General features: G+C 68.4%; 1 protein-coding gene across 2 annotated transcripts in view; it reads right to left on the reverse strand.

The window, feature by feature from the left end:
• The window catches only part of Gse1 (Gse1 coiled-coil protein), a 234,180-nt gene that overhangs the window by 12,134 nt on the left and 205,030 nt on the right, over positions 1–17,016 (reverse strand). Inside the window, exons 3-9 of one of the 2 annotated variants that reach the window (XM_042671432.1) lie at positions 12,373–12,591; positions 6,171–6,370; positions 3,236–3,408; positions 2,730–2,927; positions 2,210–2,401; positions 1,724–2,028; positions 1,241–1,565 (exon numbers count right to left, since the gene is read on the reverse strand). In XM_042671432.1, the coding sequence (XP_042527366.1) occupies positions 1,241–1,565; positions 1,724–2,028; positions 2,210–2,401; positions 2,730–2,927; positions 3,236–3,408; positions 6,171–6,370; positions 12,373–12,591 (1,612 nt within the window). Of the gene's footprint in view, positions 1–1,240; positions 1,566–1,723; positions 2,029–2,209; positions 2,402–2,729; positions 2,928–3,235; positions 3,412–6,170; positions 6,371–12,372; positions 12,592–17,016 lie in introns of both variants that reach the window. The other variant, XM_042671431.1, reaches the window with a different exon arrangement.

A 17,016-nucleotide genomic window follows, 5' to 3' on the forward strand; every position in this document is an offset into this window, starting at 1 on the left:
TAGACAGAATTCAGACGGACTCGTCAGTGGGAGGAGCAGACCCGCCGGCCGGCCAGGGCTCCCTGGCTGCATTGCGTCTTCCCCTCCGGCCGGAGGACTGGACTGGATGTGGCAGGCAACGGGCAGGTGAGAGGCAGCCAGCCCACCCCCGCGGCCGGCTCCACCCCGGGGCCTTGGGGCCCTTCCTTCACACGCTCTGCCTCCCTGTGAAAAATGTTTCCACCACACGAGCCAAATCACAAAAGACTACTGTGCTTTCGTGAAGCTTATCTTTCTGTTTTACTGTGGGATCTTGCTGCCCACAGGTCTAGGGCAAGGTCTGCAAAAACGGCCGGGGCAGGGGGGAGGGCGGGCTGGGCCGCGAGGCCTCCCCAGCTCAGCCGGCTCCGCTCGCTCTGCCGGGCAGTGCTCACCCGCGTACCGGGGCCACCTTGGCGGACTCCGGCTTGCAAGCCTGGAGCAGCGGAGCGCAGCCAAGGGAGACAAGACATAGCGTCCACAGGCAGAATGAAAACGCCACACACCAGAGCCAAGCAATAAACAGGTCTCGAGCGGAGAGCGCAGGGACCCCGCCAGAGCCAAGGTCTTGCTATGAGGCAGCCCACTGCAGCCGCGTGCCGCCCTCTAGTCCCGAGGCCACTCAGAAGGCCGGTCTCCGCGAGCCCCGAGGGACTGCCTGAGGCTCATTCCCGCCCACCACAGCCGAGCTCCGCAGACCCTCACTCGGCTATGCACACAGGGAAGGGGGAAGAGGAACAGCAGAGGTCACCCTGTGCCCAGACACTGAGACCCCAGCGCCTCTGGCCCTGGCCTCACAGCCGGTGAAATGTGTGAGTGTGGGGGGGGAGGTAGGAGGCAGGGGCTGGCCCCCTGCTTCCCTGCAGAGCGGAAGCCATTTCCTGGGACCTGGCAGGCCGGGCATCGCGGCAAACAGACCTCCCCTTCCCCCCCAGGACTAGAAACTCACACCGCCTGTCAAACTTTGCTTTTCCTCCAATAGAAGTTAAAGGCAGCCAGCGGCCCCTCAACGCCCCCACTCCCGCAGAGGGAAGCGGGTGGGCGGGGGCAGACCCAAGGCCTGGCCGCATCTGTCTCGGCTTGGCCAGCCAGGGGCCCGCCCTGTGCGTGAGGAGTGCTGGGCTGCGTGGGCTCCCCCCTCCACGCCGGCCAGGGTGAGACCGCGGCCACTCCCCCGGGACGCTCAGTGAACGGAGCTGTGTGCACAGAGCGGTGGCCCCACCTGGCGCCGTCCGGCCTGGGCTCCGCTTCGGCGGCCACGGGGGGTCGGCCCAGGTCCAGGTGCTGCTCCAGCACCTGCTGCCGGAACTCAGACACCTGCGACTGCCGGTCCTCCTTCTCCTGGCGCAGGCGCCGCTGCCGCGCCAGCCACTTCTCCTCCTCGTTGGTGCGCTGGATGAGCAGGGCCGTGGCTGCGCTGCTGCCCGGCAGGGAGAAGAGGCCGTGGTTGGAGATGAGGCTGGGCACGGTGTGGTGAGGGGCGGGCACCGGGTGCAAGGGGTGCTGCACGGGCTTCGGGGCCTGCAGGCCCCCGTCCTTCAGCTTCTCTGTGGGGATAAACGCCGTCACAGACAGCAGGCCCCACGCCCACCGGCCTAAGGGAGCCCCGGGACGCGTGCTTCCCATGCCCCTGCGGCTTCCAGCGGTCCAGCGGCCGGCGCGCAGCTCCTAGCCGGGCACTCCCCCTCCGGCCCCGCCCAGGTACCTGCTCGGGTGGGGGTCAGCTGCTCCGAGGGCTTGATGCGCTCCTCGGGGGCGTGGGGGCCGCGGAGGCCGTGCAGGTCAGCCACCGGCAGGAAGGCGGCGGGCTCCAGCGTCTTGGCGGCCAGCAGCTCCTTCTCGCGGGCCCGCTGCTCGCGCTGCCGCTCCAGCTCCCGCTCCTTCTCGCGCTCCAGCTCGCGCTCCCGCTCCTTCTCCCGCTCGCGCTCGCGCTCCTTCTCCCGCTCGCGCTCCCGGTCAGCCTCCCGCTCCCGCTCTCTCTCCCTCCGCAGCTCCTCATCCATCTGCAGCCTGCGAAGCAAGCAGAGGCTCAGGCGCGGCCGCACCGTGCGGACCCCTCCGCCCAGGCTCGCCGCCCGCCCCGCCTCATGGAGTAGGCCAAGATGCTGAGGATGGGGCGGAGGAGCCGCCGTGCTACACGGGCCGCGTGTGCACACGGGCCGGGCACGGGCCGGGCACGGGCCGGGCTTACCTCTCGGCACTGAGTCCGGACATGCGCTCCGAGTGCAGTGCGGCCAGGGAGGAGTGGGCGAGCTCGGGGGGGTAGCGGACCCCCGAGAGGTGCAGGTGCATGGCCGACGGGTGCAGCGGCGGCAGGGAGCCGGGGGTGGGGATGGGGTAGAACGGGGACCTCAGGGCTGACAGGCAGTAGGAGTCGTCCATCCTGTTGGAGGAAGGCTGGTCAGATGACAAGCTCACACCCACGAAACGCCGCCTCCGAAGGCCGAGATCCCGCTGCGTCCGCAGCGCGTGTCGGCCAGGCAGGACGCCATCCACGGCCGGAGGCCGGCAGCGTGGCCAGCACGGGCAGCCCCGCCGCCTCCAGAGGGCGCCTGTGGGTCCGGCTCATCAGGCCCGTGAGGACGCCGCGTGACCCCTGCTGGCCTGTCACCCCTCTTCACGCCTCGCCGCTCACCAGCAGTGACCCCGAGGGCTCCCCTCAGAACCACAACTGGAATTGTAGGGGGAAGGCTGGGGGGGGGGAGTCTCACCTGAAGGCTGGGTGGGGGAAGGGGTGCGGGGCCAGGTAGCTGGGGTGGTAGTAGGCTGCGGCCGTGGCAGGGTCCAGGCTGAGGGGGGGCAGGGAGGACATGCGCAGGTCCTCGGCGGTGTGGTAGGGCCGGAAGCTTCGTAGGTAGTCCTCGGTCACGGTGTTGGGGGGCACCACATGGTGCACAGGCCGCTGGAGGCTGCAGACAGGGCCGGGGCTGTGTGAGCTGGGCCGTGTCCCCGCCCCAGGCCCAGACTGGACCCTGGTCCCACCCCCAGCCCCACCCCCGGCCCGCCTTTGGCTTGTGAGAAGCAGCAGGAGGTCCACAACACAGGCAGGGAGCAGCTGCCCCCACCTGGAGGGGCTCCTGGCCCCTAGGACCAGAGAATGGGCTTAGGTGGGGTTGGCACAGGCGGGCGGGGCCCGGGGAGGCTGCCAGCATCTGGCGGCTCCGCGGGGTGGTGCAGACCAGGCCGCCTTGGGCACCAGCCCCCACTGGGCACTTACTTGAGAGGTGGGAAGCGGGAGTCCTGCACGACGGAGCTGGGGGACAGGCCGAAGGGGTAGGGGGTGCTGAGCAGGTGGGAGGGGATGGCCGGGCCCCCAGCCTTCTCCTGGGTCAGTGGGGGCTCCACCACCAGGCGCTCCCGGCCGCCGCTGCCTCCCCTCGAGCCGGCATCCTGCTGGGGGACAGGCAAGGGTCAGGCCCACCCCAAGGCCAAAGCTGCCTCCCATGACTGCCGCCTGCCACGGCCTCACAAAGCCCCAACCAAGTGCAGCCTGTGCTCTAGAAATATCCCTCCCATAGCTATACTGCGGCATGGGGGGGGGGGGGCGCTCCTGCCCTGCCCTGCCCTGCAGGGGTCCGCAGCAGGCAGCAAGGCCAGATCCTGCCTCTCCCTCCCAGAGACCAGCTTCCGGCAGCTACTAACCACAGGGAGCCTGGCCGAGGCCAGCCCACGTCTCATAAGGACCAAGGGCCCCTGGTGCTGCCCAAGCTGCCCTAGGAGGCCCCAGGAGCTGCCAAGAGGCGCAGCGGGGCAGGGCCGCTCACGGACAGGCCACACATCTCTGGGTCTGGGCTTGGCGAGGCCAGGAGAGGCAGGAGGGGCAGCCTGCCGGCCCACGAGTCACCTCGGGGTCCTGGCCGAGAAGCCTCACAAGGTGGCACGACCGCAGAGCAACGCCAGACCCCGGGGAGAGCGGAGAGCCCGGGAAGGCTGAGAGGCAGGGACGGGCCGCTCCTGCGAGCAGCCGGGCCCAGGGCCAGAGTGACAAACCCTGGAACGGAGGGGGCCGGCCCGACCCCCCGGTCCTCGAGCAACACCAGCGACTCCTGGGCACAGCCAGAGTGAGCTGGCAGCGCCCCTGGGCTGTCAGCCCCCCGCACGCCTCCCCGCGCACCCCCCAGCAGTCAGCGGTGACTAATTGAAGCAGACAGGCCGCTGATGGGAATTTTTAATGAGTGGCAACATCTGCTCCCTCCCCGCGCTCAGCTGGGCTCTGCTCTCTGCAGGGCCCTTGTAGGTTCACGACCTCCTGCCCGCCTCTCCCAGAAGAGGTGTTCTGGAACATCTCAGGGGCGAGATGTGCGCACGCCCCGCATGCCCCCTCCCCCCAGGCCCTGTGGAACTGGGGGTCTCCAGCTGTCGGTGGGCAGCAGAATGGGCTTTCTCCTTCGCCAGACAGAGCCGGGCCAGTTCTGGAGCCCCATGACTGCTCCGTGACTCCCTGTCCTCCTCCCCTGACCTACTGACTGCAGGGATGGCCCCCGCAAGTGGGAGTGGCCGCACACCGCCCGTCCCCACCCCTGCACGAGGCAAGAGGGCCAGGAGGCCTGGGGCAGGCTACACCGACGCTCAAGCCCTGAGCCCATGGGGAGCCCCCTCCTGCCCCCAGAGGCAGGAGCCAGGGGCTCGGCCACCACCCCACCATCCCCGAGCCCTGCGTGCACGGCCTCCCTGGGAGGAGAGCAGAAGGGTCCAGCGGGGGTGACGTCCTCAGCCAGGGTGTCCCTGCCCCCATCCCTTAGCGGAGACAGAAGCAGGCGACGGTGGCACCTTCCTGGCCTGGCTAGGGACGGACAAGGAAGGAGGGAGGCTGGAGAGCGGGAGGGGCGGGGCGGGGCAAAGGGCTCCAGGAGCCACAGCTTGCTCGGCTTCCTCCAGCTGGAGCAGGGCCAAGCCAGCACCGGGCCCCTGGGAACTAGGTCAGCAGAGCCCAGGTGCCACGCGGGGAGGAGGGGGGGGCCAGCACCCCCAGCCTCAGGCATGGAGCAAGAGGCTGGGTGGCTGGCTGGAGGTGACCCTGACAGCGTGTCCGGCCCGCGGGGGCCTGGCAGGCGGGGCGCCAGGCAGATGGGCACACCAGTTTGTTGTTGCTGAGCAGGCTGCACACAGACGCAGCTGCAGCCATGAAAGGCAGAGAGCGGGAGGGGGAACGGGGGGGGGGGGAGGGGAGGGGGGGAGGGGAGCCGTCATTCTCGGTGATTAGAAGCCTCCACACTCAGACAGGCAGGACATGCCCTGTTAGCTTCAAAATAGACCGTTTCTCATTCCATCTCCTCTGCAGCCCCGCTGCCAGGAGCTGGAGGCCCCCGCGGGGCCCTTGCTGTCCCCACCCGCACCCCGGGCCCGGCTCCCCGCTGAGCCTCAGGAGCCCCCGACTCAGAGCCTCTCCGCCCTCTCCCAGGGGATTAAACTCTGAGCCTGGTGCCCAGCTGAGGCGTGAGCCGCAGTGCTTGCCCACAGCGGCTGCCCGGCCTCCTGGGGAGCGGGCTCTCCTGGCCCCTTCCCTGCGTTTCTAAGCCTGTCAGGTGGCAGGGACCCCCAGGGGGACGGGGACAGGTGCCAAAGCGCGTCACAGGCAGGACAAGACCCCGGGCCGAGCGGGCAATCCCTGAGCACCGGGCACGGGGCAGCTGACACCGGGGCCCCGAGGCCAGGCCGGCCCCTGGTAAGAGCGATCTCCCCCACCCCCAGCCCCCAGGAGCACCAAGGGGACACAGCCCTCAGACCAGCCCGTCCTCTGCCCTGTGCCCTGGAAGCCTGAAGCCAAGACAGACATCGGAGGATGGACAGACACAAGGCCCCTCGGCCCTCAGCTGTGGAAGACAAGGGAGCGGAAGCCGAGCCGGGCCCTGCCCAAAGCACCCGGGGCCAGGGACCCTTGCGGGGGCTGCCCTCCTCCGTCTCTGCCCTGGACAGCCGGCCTCCCCCGGGAGGGGAGCCCAGGAGGGGAGCAGGGAGCGTGGCAGGGCCTTGGGAGAGCTGCCCCCCCAACGCTGTGGTTTAATTAGTGGTTCCGAGTGGCGCTGTCCCTCTGGGAACCTGCAGCTGGCGGTGGGCCCTAATTAGAAAAGCCCTGCAGGCCTTGAGCAGCAGGTGTGGGGTCCTGACCCTGGGCAGGTGCAGGGGGCAGAGCACGGGGTGGGGGGGCTCACCTGGCGGCCCTCACTCCGCCACACGCCATTGACGGTCTTGGTGGGGGCGATGGTCACCACGGGGGGCGTGCTGGGGACGCTGTGGCCCCCAGGAGGGACGATGATGGGGCCCATGGGCACGCGCTTGGGGGTGCTGGCCGGGGAGCTGTGGTTGGTGGCTGGAGAGGACACGGGGGAGGACTCGCTGCTCAGTGAAGACCCTGCGGGAGAAGAACACAGCAGCCTGGCTCAGCGGGAGCCATCATGCTCGCTCGCGGCCACAGAGAACACAGCCACGTCCCGAGCCCCACGCGGCCCCCTGCACGCTCAGGGCCGGGCCACCTGGGGTCACTGGGGGCTCCGGCTGCCCTGCCCCTTGCCCTATGGGCCCAGCAAAGGGAGCACCAGGTGCCCCGGCGTGCGTGCCCAGCAGACAGCCCACACCCGGGGCGCACAGAATGTCCCGGTGTCTCAGGAAGAGAATCCCTGCCAGGAAGCTCCAGGACGGCCAGAAAGGGACCTTCGCAGACTCTGTCTCAGGAGACGAGACGAGGGGTGGGCAGGGACGAGGGGAGGGGCGTGACACACACCCCAGGACGCAGCTCGGCTGTGGTGTGCCCACTGCATGTGTGGCCATCCCCCGACTGTGCTTCTGGAACATTCCCGTCCCTGCCCGCCCCCCTCACCCTTGGCAGAGGTCCAGGGGTACGCGGATATCAAGACAGGGCCTTGATCCTGACGAGGTCCGCCCCGCACCGTCCTGTACCTCTGCACCAGGGCTGCCCCAACCTCTTCCCCAGAACCTCCTGAACCGAGTGTGGCACGGACAATGCCCCGGCAGCCGCCACGCGGTCCTCCCTGATCTGCCCCTCCCCCCGCCAGGCAGTCCTCCCTGATCTGCCCCTCCCCCCGCCAGGCCCTGCGACTGCTGAGCAGCCAAGGCCAGGCCCGGAGCCTTCATGCTCCCTCCACAGAGCCTGGTCTGGCGGGGAGGGGAGGCCAAGGGCGGCTGTTTGGGATACACAGCCACACGGCCCAGTGGGGCCAGCAAAGCACTGTCCACACCCCAGGGACTGTGAAGCCCATGTGGACAGGGGCCCGGCCTGCTGTCCAAGCAGAGGCCCGGCCGGAGGAGTTGCAGCAAGGAGACAGCAGGCCGGGACTGACCGCAGGCTGGGGCTGGCCCCCAGCCACTCGGACAAGCCTGGCAAGAGAACTCGAGGACCTTGCGCCAGGAAACCTTGGCCCCTGAGCCTCTCGAGCGCCGGGCCCACGCCTGTGCGTAGCTGAGGAGAGCCCCGGCCTCCCCAGGGGGCAGCCATGCTGGCCCCGCGCCCGCCGCCCAGACACACAGCACCTGCGAGCAACGACACCCTGTCCAGAGACGGAGGAGCCCAGCCCACCTCAGCCAGCACTGAGCCCAAAGCCCCAGCCTGGGCCGGCTCCACGGCTGAGAGCCATGGCAGCTGCGCGGTGTCCGGGGCACCCAGGGGTGGGGTACAGTGGTGTCCCTGCCTCCGCAGGGGCTGCTGGGGCAGCTGGGCCCCGGCCTCCCACAGGGGTTGGGGCTGACAGAGCCACACACACCCCGGCCCTCACATGAGGCTGAGAGGCCCCGGGGTCCCCAGCACCAGCCCTGCTCGGAGGCCAGCTCCTGTCCACTGATCTGAGCAGGTGGGCGGAGGGGGAGACCGCGCACGAGTTGGGGTCTCGTCTGGGGCAGGCGGAGGGAGGCCATCAGCAATTAGCGGCCTCATCTCCTGGAGGCGGCGAGGCCATCGATTCTTCCCAACGCACTGCCAATTAGCGAGGCTGGCACTGGCTCTCGGCACGGCTGCCGCAGGGAGGTCGGTGACTGCTGTAATTAACTGGCGGTATTCTGCCAGAGTCCGTGACACGGGACTGCAGATGACAAGAGGCGGAGGGCGTGCATGTGACCTCCGCTGTCCAACCTCGCAGATGCGCCCTGAGCCCCCAAGTCAACTCGAGACAACAGGCCAACAGCCGCCGAGCACCAACCGCGAGCCCTCGGGAAGGAGGCCGCGATGCACGGGGCCGCGAGCAGGCCGCAGACCTCACAGTCCCTACCACGGGGTCTTCAGGAGGCCCTGGCCGTGGCATCAGAGCATGGGGGGCCGAGCCAACCCGCCCCTTGCTGTAGACGGAGACACAGGGAGGGCCAGCAACAGGCGGTGGGCGGCAGAGCCGGGGCGCCGGGCCACAGCGGGCGCGGGCGCAGCTCTCGGGTCAGCATCGGCTCAGCCACCAGAGCTGAGGAGCCGCCCTATGCTGCTGCGAGACAGAGCCCAGCTCAGAGGGGGAGCTGGGGTCCTGCGCCCCAGCATCTATTGTGAAGACCAAGCCCACGGGGGAAGGGGCCGGGGCGTTTGGGGACAGATTTTCTATGGCTGGTTATCTGCCAATGTTGCTAGGCAGAATGGCAGCCCTTAGAGCAGAACGGGGCTGGGAGAAGCTGGCCAGGGAGAGCCGGGGAGAGGTCCCAGGGGAGGTCCCGTAGCAGGGCCCAGGCCCAGGACGGTGGGGTCAGGAATGGGGAGGAAGGACCGATGGCCCCGCCAGAGGCTGGGGAGGGGCGGCCGGCACTCATGTCCACGGGTGCCACGAAGGCCACGCCAGGCCGCGCCAGCCGCCTCCTGCCATGCGAAGCCTAGGCCAGCACTCTGCACGGGGCAGAGCTGGGTGAGCTGGCCTGCTGGCCTCCAGCTGCGGCCTCCCAGGCCCACCTGGCTCCCAAGACTCCAGACTGACGAGACAGAGGAGAGCCACCGTGCCCACACCTGTGCCGCCAGACAGATGGGGCTCCAGACGCCCGCAGACGCCCCCGCGCCCAACGCACTGCCGAAGGGAGGCGGCCGCGTCAGAAAGCCCAGCTCACTTGGCTGTTTGCTTTGCATGAGGCGGATTTCCGAGGCCTGGCCCATTCTACAGCCGACAGACCAGCTTCCCTGGCCAGTGATGCCCAGGGTCAGGATCTCGCTTCCAGATGCACCAGAGACCCCTCAGCAAGCAACCGGACTGACCACGTCCACCACGTCACCATGATCCCTCGGCAGGCAACGGGGCAGGGACGGCCCTGGGTGGGCGTGAGGGGCCGCGTCCGCGTCCACATCATCTCCGTGCCATCTGTGCTGTGACCAGATGCCGCAGGAGGCTGAGGTCACCCCGGCTCGGGCACGGCGGCCCTGGGGAGACGGCAGACAGCCGCACGGCTCGGCCCTGCAGTTCACACAGGGTGGGGGTGTGGAGGGGCGAGGGCAGGGCTTCCAGGTCTGGCTCTCCTCTGGGAGCCGGGGAAGTGGGGAAGGCGGGGAGGAGGGGAGAAGGCGGGGTGCTCCCAGAGCCCTCGGGCTCTCAACTAGTCACTCAACAAGCACACCGCAAGGCAGGCCAGGCCCAGAGCCCAGCTGCAGTGCAGGGGTGGACGCAGGGCAGGACCTGGGGGCTCCCAGGCCGGGCTGCAGGGGTGGGGTGGGGTGCAGGCCATGAGGGCACCATGCACACGGCCGAGGGAACCCAGCCGCCTGGCCTATGTGGGCCAAGTCCTGGGTGGCAGCCCTCGGCTCAATCCTTGGGAGGGGTCTGGGGGGAGTCAGGGTCCTCTCTCTTCTACCTCTGCCTTTCTCGCAGGGCAGGGTAGGGCAGGTGCCTCTGTCTGAACTGAACTTTCATGTGCACCCTCGGCAGCCAATGAGGATGACCGGGAAGGGAGGGCACACAGCCCCGCCGGCTCTGCAAGCCGCCCCCCCCCCAATAGCTGAGCATGCTGGGACTGCCACCGAGTCACAGCACCAACGCTGGTGCCTGGCAGGCCGCTGGCAAGGCGGGGCAGGGCAGGGGCACGGGGTGGGGCTGTGGTTTCTCCGTGTCAGGTTCAGCAATGCCCCCGCTGCTTAGGACCCGGCGTGGGCAAGGGGGGGCTCGGTGTGCCCAGGCTAGGGGACCAGCCACAGTGAGACCTGGCACGGCCGGACACACAGCCGTGGCTTGGCCGACCGCCACGTGTGCTGGGATGGAGTGCGGACCCGTCACAGGCCCGCTGCCCGCGGCAGGCCAGCACCCCAGGGCCTCCCGTCTGGTCACCCACAGAGCAGGAAAGGCCGGGCTCCGACCACGACATGCCTGGCTGCTGCCGGCCGAGGGTCAGCGGAGGACAGTGTCCCGGCATTGCAGAGCAGAGACGGCTGCATGCTCCGTGCTGGAAACACGGGGCTGCAGGCACTTTACAGGGTGACTTTTACGGCAGGTGAATTACAGCTGAAGTTTAGAAAGCCCAGCCCTCCGCACAGGTCAACCACACAGGTTCACCGTGCAGTTCACTGATCGGTGGTCCCATCACGGGCCACGGCCCAGGAGGCAGAGGCAGTGCTCGGGCCGTTAACCCACGTGGATGCCGCACGGGTGGGGTGGTGCCCTCCAGCCGGAACGTGTGTGGAGAGTGCTTGTGGAGGCTCACCACACCCACCCGCGGCCTCCTGAGCAAGGGGCGGCCAGGGGCCTCTGCACGTCCCCCCCCCCCACCAACCCAGGGCCTCCGTGATCCTGAGCCTCAGCTTCCCCTCCCGGGCCCATCTCAGGGCTGTTGGGGCAATCCTACAGGTGGGGGATGGCGAGGTCTGGGTTGGGGCTCCCAGGAGATCTGGAGCTGGGGTGGCTGTGACGGAGGCTGCTGGGTGGGGACCGGCCGGGCCGGGCGTGCCGGCCCCCAGCAGCGCCAGAGGCCTCAAGCTTTCCTCCACACAGGGGAGGGAGCCCCAGACACCTGCCCAGCCAAGCTGGAGCCTCAGACAGCAGCACCGCTCCTGTCCTCCTGTCCCCGCTCTGCTACAAAGTCCCTGGGCACCGGCGCCTCAAAGCTGTGGCTCGGAGGCAGCCCCGTGCCCACCGTGCCTGTCCTCTGCTGTCAGGACCTACGGGCACATTTAGCTCCCAGACACAGAGGCCTAGTCGTGGAAGAGAAGCCTCTGGTGCGTGGGCCACCCACATGCCGATCATTCGGGCCAGAAGGCGGGGAGGGGTGGGGTGGGGGTGGGGAGCCTAGACTGTGCGTCAGACGGGGGAATCCAGCCGCAGGCCGCCGTGGACCCTGGCCGCCTCCTCAGCAGAAGGCAGAGCGGCCCACGCCCAGAGCCGGCAGCCACCTCAGGGCCGCCAGGGCCCAGGCCAGGCCTCGGGGAGCAGGAGCCCAGGGCACCCCGCGTGCACCTGGTGGCCCCCCACCCAGGGCTCACCAAGGCCTGTGAGCCACGACACAGGGAGGGGCACGCAGTGAGGACCCCCTCCCCAACCCTGGACAGGGAGAGATGGAGACCAGAAGAGCTTGGCCGTTCCACTGAAGCCCAAGCACCTGTGCGTGGGGCGGTGCCTGTGGGCTCCCCACGCCCTGGAGTCCAGGACTCTCAGCTTGAAGCTTTAGGACGAGGCAGATGGCAAGCATGGGCACCCAGGATCCCCTAGCTCCGAACCCCAGAGCACGAAAAGAATGCAGGGGAGGCGTGGCCAGAACCCAAAGGCCCGAGTCTCCCGGTGCGTCTGCGCCATCAGCGGCCCTGGAACAGCTGCCACGGGCGATGCAGCCCGCGGATTCCGAGAGGACCCCTAAAGCTAGAGCCAGGGACCCGGACAGCACGCCACAAATAATCACACACGAGACAGGATGCGCACCCCAAATCACACAGGACAGGACAAGCACCCCAAATCACACAGGACAGGATGCACACCCCAAATCACACAGGACAGGGCAAGCACCCCAAATCACACAGGACAGGGTAAGCACCCCAAATCACACAGGACAGGACAAGCACCCCCAAATCACGGACAGCACTAGCACCCCGAGTCACCCACAGAGGCAGGACCAGTACCCCAAATCACAGACACGATCAGCACCCCCAAGGTCACCCACAGAGGCAGGACCTGCACCCCCAGAATTGGCTCCAGCTCCTGTGGCCCACAGCGCACGCACGCACGCACACACGCAGGCACGCGGCAGCGCTGAGGCAGGGCTCAGGGCGGGAAGCACAGAGTGAAGCAGAGGTGCAGCGAGGTGAACAGCGGGGGACGTGGGCTCGCGCCGGCGGGAGGTGCTGGGAGCGTGTCCACGCGAGAAGGTGCCGTGGATCACGCGGCCGGGGCCTCTCCCATCACCACACCGGCTGGGTGTGGGCCAGGCCGGAGGGGGCGCCGCGGGGCCAGCAGCGCCTCTTACCTCTGGGCTCCTCCGCCTGTTTGGCGAGCTTGCGCAGAGCAGCAGCGAAGCTGGAAGACGGCGGGGCCTGGGCCGACAGCGCGCTGCTGGTGGCCGGGCTGCCGCTGGGCACCAGGGCGCCATTGAGCGGAGAGGGAGTGAGGGGGCTGACGGTGGCGGTGGTCCTGGTCGCGGTGGACAGCATCCCTAGAGAAGGGGACTTGGGCTCATGGCTCATGCCTGAAACAGGAAGAAAAGAAGCAGGTCACCCAGAGCAGAGCGGCCGGGCCGCGGGCGGCACGCAGGGCGGGGGGGAGCAGACAGAGCCGAGCAGAGCGGCCGGGCCGCGGGCAGCGCGCAGGGCGGGGAGGAGCAGACAGACCCGCACCGAGGCGCCTCGGACCCGCACGCAGGGCGGGGAGGAGCAGACAGACCCGCACCGAGGCGCCTCGGACCCGCACGCAGGGCGGGGAGGAGCAGACAGAGCCGCACCGAGGTGCCTCGGACCCGCACGCAGGGCGGGCAGGAGCAGACAGAGCCGCACCGAGGCGCCTCGGACCCGGAACTCCATACCCAAAGGCGCGGGCCTGCGCCTACTGGCCGGGCAGGTACAGAGGGCCCCACGCCCAAGGGTGCTGGCGGAGACCCAACGGAGTCCACGTTCAGAGCACAGGAAGACGCGGGGTAAACTGCCTTGGGGTGAGGAGGAGGCGCACAGAGGGGCTGGCGAGTTTCGCACGGCCCACGCCAGGAGGCCGGCACCCTGCTGCCCCATTACCAAAAAGGAAACTGAGGTCCACAGAGCCATCAGTGCTGACCAGGAGGCCCCCGGGCCAGCTGAGGGTCCACCACTGCCCCACCATGCTCTCCTGAACCCCCAAAGCCTGCAGCCCACTCGGCACGGAGCCCTCAGTGCCCATGCCGGGACCCGGATGGGTGCCCTGCCTCACCAGACTGAAGACCCAGGCTGGCTGTCCCTGCCCATCACCCTGGAGGACCCCTCCCGGCCCAGGGGCCCAGAGGCCGACGCAGCTTGCTGTGCGGGTGGCTGCGCTCAGGGCGCTTGACTGTGTGGGGCCGGCTGCCTGGGACGCGTTCCCAAGCAGAGGCCGGACCACCGCGCAAATAACCTTCCGCCTTGACCAGCAGTCTCTGCGCTGTCCCTCCTTCCTTCTGACGCCAGCTAGGCCCCAGCCACCCTGCCCGGGGCCCTCAGAGCCAGCACCCCTCCACGGGCAGGCTGGGGCCTGGGCGGGATGCAGACACTCCACACCAGAGCCAGCTCCGACAACTGCAGCCCACACCACGCAGTGCCACAACACAGGGCTACAAGGGGGGATGTGGGGCGCGTCCCAGCCCGAGGACCAGGGAGCAGAGGCCACGACCCCCAGCAGGCCGAGATGCTCCAGCTGACAGAGGACCTAGGAGCGACTTGTCCTTCTTACCTCTGCCCCTCCTGATCCAAGAGCAGGACCCAGGTTTGGGAAGGGGAGTGGGGGTGAGCGGCCAGCACGGAGCTGGGCTCCATGTCCGGGGAGGGCACCTCCCGCGGCTCACAGCCCCCCCCCCACCCGCAGCAAGGCTACCAGCAGCTCTGGCCCTGGGGCCCCAGAGCCAGCACCCCGCCAGGGTCGGTGTGCTCAAGGACCTGGCAAGCCGCTCTGCTGATGTCAGGACACCCAAAATAGAATTCCAAGCGAGCGACTTCATTAGGGGAATCTAAAATTAGCACGGCTCCTCCAATGGGCCAGGCGGGCAGGGGCAGGACAGCCCGGGACGGGAGGGGGGACTGTCACCCCGGCCCGTGGTGCGCGGGCAGGGCCTCGCCCCCCTGCATCAGGGCCGCGCCTGCAGTCCCCCGAGAAGACAGGAGGGAGACATCCTCTAGTCAGGTGCTGCCCGGAGAGGCTGTCACAGCTGGCCCGGGCGGGAGGGGACAGAGACCCTGGGAGGCCAGGGCAGCAGCGCCCAGCCCTCATTAGAGAGGTATTTATTAACTTCGGAGGCCAGTGTGCACGCTCAGCTCTGTGAATTCATTATCCTAACAGCCTGGGAGAGGCAGAGCAGCAGGAAGGCCCGTGATGGATGAGGCCAGGGGCTGGAGGCTCCCTGCACAGCTCAGCCCCTGCTGGGGTTCAGCAGAAAACAAGCGTGGGGGGAGGGCTGGCCCTCTTCCACCACCTCACACCAAAGGACCAGGATCCCCCCCCCACCCCCCCACCCCCGCTGCTTCCAAGCCCAGAGAGAAACCCTGTGGACAAAATGGCCCAGTGCCCACTTCACACACAGCCACGTCACGACCTTCCGGGTGAGTGGGGCCTTCCTGCCAGCCCCCAGTGCAAAGCCTCCAGCAACCCCCCCACCCTTCCCCAAACCCTGGTTTCTGATCCAGTCAAGGAGGCACAATGCTGGTAAGAAAAACCAACCAACCAGAAGAAGCCCGCACAGCTGGGATCTGGCCAGGGAAACACAGCCCTGACCCGCTCCCCCTCCCTCTCCGGCTCCCCCTCCCTCTCCCCGGCAGGGTGAGTGGCTCCTCTCCCCTCCTCCACAATGAAGCAGGGCCGCAGCCACCAGCATTAACCGGCCCCGCCTCCCCCTGCCATCCCGTAATTACCGCTCCCTTTCACGCACCAGGCCTCGGGCCGCTCCCTCCCCGCGCTGTAATTACAAGCTAATAGCAGAGATCAATTTTCTGCTAGGTCCCAGTTCAAGCACCAACCTGCCCCTCCCCCGCAGCCGCCCCCCCCCGCACAGCCCCCCCCCCCAAACCAGGACCCAGATTCTCCCATCAACCCCCCTCCCCAATTATTTTTCATCACCGTAGAAAGACGTGTTTACACACAAGTCAAGGCTGCTCCCTGCTCAGCCTCGGTGTGGCCCCCTCCTCCAGCCCTAAAGCCCCAAGGGGCGATGTTTTCTGCCACTGACGAGGCTGGGGTCACCCTGCTGCAGGACGTGGCGGCAGCACAGGGCCACCACAGCAAATTCATCATCATGTTTGCCGCACAGCAGATTTTTTTTTTGGGGGGGGGGAGGGCTCCTGACGCCGGGTCTCAGAGAGATGGGAAGCCTGAGCGGAGCCCCAGCGCCTCCCGGCCCCCCGGGACTCCCAAGCGAATGCCCCAGGGAACCAGCAGGCCGAGCCGTTGGCCTGGCAGCAAGCTCGGGCCCCTGGGCTCCTGACCCCGAGCCAGAAGAGAGCAAGCAGCAGCAGGTGGCTGGGCAGCCGCTGCTGGAAACCGTGGGGGCGGGGCAGGACAGGAAGCAACGCCTCCCCGATAAGGAACCCAGCCGTGGGGCTGCCACCCCCCCCCATGATGGCGGGGCACCTTCAGGGCCACACCACGCCGGTGTGCTGCCCCAGGCTGACGGCCCTCCACGGAGGCACCCAGGCCAGGAGAGGGAGCCCCAGAGGCTGGCGGGTAGAGGTGAGGGACAGAAGTCAGGCAACAGATGGCAGCAACATTTGACGCAATTACTCTAAGTGTCTGCCGTGCAAGGCGGGGGGTGGGGGGCTGTGGGGGCTGTGGGGATGGGGAGAGGGAGCGCCCCACAGCCAGAGGCAAGACAGGAACGCCGAGGCCAGGTCAAGGCTGGCGGCAAGGGTCCAGGGCTGTGACAGGGGGGCTGAGGGGGCGCACGTCAGCGGAAGGTCAGCGGGAAGCAGCACGCGGCTGACCCACGCCGCCAGGCCCCCCTGCGTGTTCCCCACGGCAGACCCCCTAAGTCATCCACATCAAAAGGAGCCAGGCTGGGCAGGGGCCTTGCTGTCCCCTGCTCTGTGGTCACCTACAACTGTCCCCCGGGACGGAGCTGCCGGTCTCGGGGTGCCTGGAGGAGGCTGCGGCAGGACACAGAAGGTGGCGTGGGAGGCTGCGCGGAGGGGCAGGAGCCTTGAAGAGGGTGTGGCTCCCATCGGGGCCGGCCCGGCCCTCTAGTGGGGGTGCAGGGCACAGCACCGCTGCTGAGCAGCAGTGGAAATCAGGGCTCGACAGCAGCCGGCTTGAGGCCGCTGCAGCCGCCAGGAGGGGGCAGAGGCCAGCGGGGCGGGCCCAGGAGGACAAGAGCCGGCACTGCCCGCGGGGAGGGGTCCCCAGCGGGCGGCCGCTGGAGACAGCATGCCAACCAGGCCACCTGCCGGCCTCGCCCAGGCACAAAGGGGCCTTTCAGTGGGTGCTGCTGGCCTCCTGCAGACGTCCCCGGGGGATGGACACCAGCCTCCAAATTTCCATGGGATGGAGGCCAGAGGCCACCAGGGTCGGGGCCCGGCCCTCTCATCCGACCAGAGGAAGACCAAAGGACACTGCTTAAGTCTCAGTGCCCAGGCCGCATCCACACGTCTCCGCCTGTGGAGCTCCAGGGAGCTACTGGAGAAGCAGGGCAGCAACCAAGACCACAAGGCTCGAGAGCGGTGGCAGGACAGGAGGGGCCGGTCTCTTCAGAGCATCGGGGGCTGGGGGCCAGGTCCGGACAGGCCTTCCCTCTCTTGGAGAGGCTGTGGCCCCAGCTGAGCCGGGAACCTGGTGATCTGGGGCGGCGTGAGGTGCTGGGTAGGTGGCTGGGTAGGGTCCCGTGTGACCATGTGACCTCCACACAGCACCTGCCTGAGTATTGGGGGTGTTTTTTTGGTCGTTTGGTTGTTTTTTGGCTTGAACTCTGGGC

This window comes from Dipodomys spectabilis, unplaced genomic scaffold, assembly GCF_019054845.1.
Source record: "Dipodomys spectabilis isolate Male_0828 unplaced genomic scaffold, ASM1905484v1 ptg000628l, whole genome shotgun sequence".
NCBI lineage: Eukaryota > Metazoa > Chordata > Mammalia > Rodentia > Heteromyidae > Dipodomys > Dipodomys spectabilis.